Source organism: Limulus polyphemus, unplaced genomic scaffold (assembly GCF_000517525.1).
Source record: "Limulus polyphemus unplaced genomic scaffold, Limulus_polyphemus-2.1.2 Scaffold2400, whole genome shotgun sequence".
NCBI classification, from domain to species: Eukaryota; Metazoa; Arthropoda; class Merostomata; order Xiphosura; family Limulidae; genus Limulus; species Limulus polyphemus.
In genome coordinates, this window is record NW_013668010.1 from 151,332 (window position 1) to 152,592 (window position 1,261).

The window sequence follows — 1,261 nt, forward strand, 5'->3', positions numbered from 1 at the left end:
CACCATAAGGAATTAGAGTATACTAAACTTTACACATTATATAGACTACACTACCGTGACATTTTTTTTTGGGGGGGGGGGGTAATGAAAGTGTTCCGAAACGCGATATTAATTTCTTGACGACCTAACATTTTTTTCTTATCTCATACGATTATTTTGAGTTTTAAAAAAAACGTGCAGATTCTAAGATGCATTTTGACTTTTGAAATGAAAACAGTTATTCAGTTGTAAAAAATCTGATGGATTATTAGAACGGCGATTTACTTACCTTAAAGAACCATTCTCTCTTCTTTTTTCCCACTGTTTTTGTAAAAGTAAAATATAATATAACAGTAAAATGATATCATTTTAAAATACAATTATAACACACTGTGGTTTATTCTTCAAATAGTGTGTTTCAACGTGGAAAAAGTTGGAAAACTCTCCTGTGTGTAGTGATTCTTTGAGCTCCGTGTGTTCATCCACTTCGGACGTCACAAACAGTGAAGAATCCGAGGATCTTAAGCCAACCAGCTTAAAATGTTCAAGGGTTAGTCCGATCTCTGTCTATATGTCATACAAACAGTTTATAATAATGTTTTCTTTGGTGTAGATCGTGTGGTGTTTGTACAAATCTTGGCTTTTGTTAATATCAAATATTGCATTTTAATAAAAGAGCTGGGTGTGGCCAAAATGGCTAGCGTACACAGACTGTGAATCTGATGGTTCATGGTTCTCGTTACGTTGCCGCAAAAAACTTGTGCTTAGTACTTTGAGCTATCGGTACTTATAAGAGTGACTGTCACATCCCACTACTCAGTCAGCTAAGAGTAACTCAAGAGTTGGCAAGGGTTCTGTTGTCTAGCTACCTTCCTTCTGGATTATCTGTTAAAAGTTGTTAACGCTAAAATCCGATGTCCAATCTCCGTAGTGGACATAATGTAGATAGCCCCTCGTGTAACTTAGCGCTAAAAATACACGCAAACAAAGAAACGATCAAAATTAGTGACAACTTATGCGCAGTTAACCCTTATGTAGTTTTATGCGATTTTTTGAAATAAACAAATCATGATGCAAATATTTCTTTCCGATTAAAGTTTATAAACAAACACAAAGAAAACACTGAAATATTAACAAATCATAGAAATTTTCTTAGGCTAAAACTATTTTAATAAATAGTATTCTGCCAACGCTGTATAGTTTAAAACTGTTTTATAAGACTGTTTTATAAAATTTGAATCTTTATTTCTACTCGCACTAACGGCCCGGCATGGCCAGGTGG

At 34.4% G+C, this 1,261-nt stretch overlaps 1 protein-coding gene across 1 annotated transcript in view; it reads left to right on the forward strand.

The window, feature by feature from the left end:
* Positions 1–1,261, forward strand: part of LOC106466856 — a 30,087-nt gene that overhangs the window by 14,730 nt on the left and 14,096 nt on the right. The window contains exon 7 of the mRNA XM_013927157.2: positions 392–529. Within this exon, the coding sequence (XP_013782611.1) occupies positions 392–529 (138 nt within the window). The remainder of the gene's footprint in view (positions 1–391; positions 530–1,261) is intronic.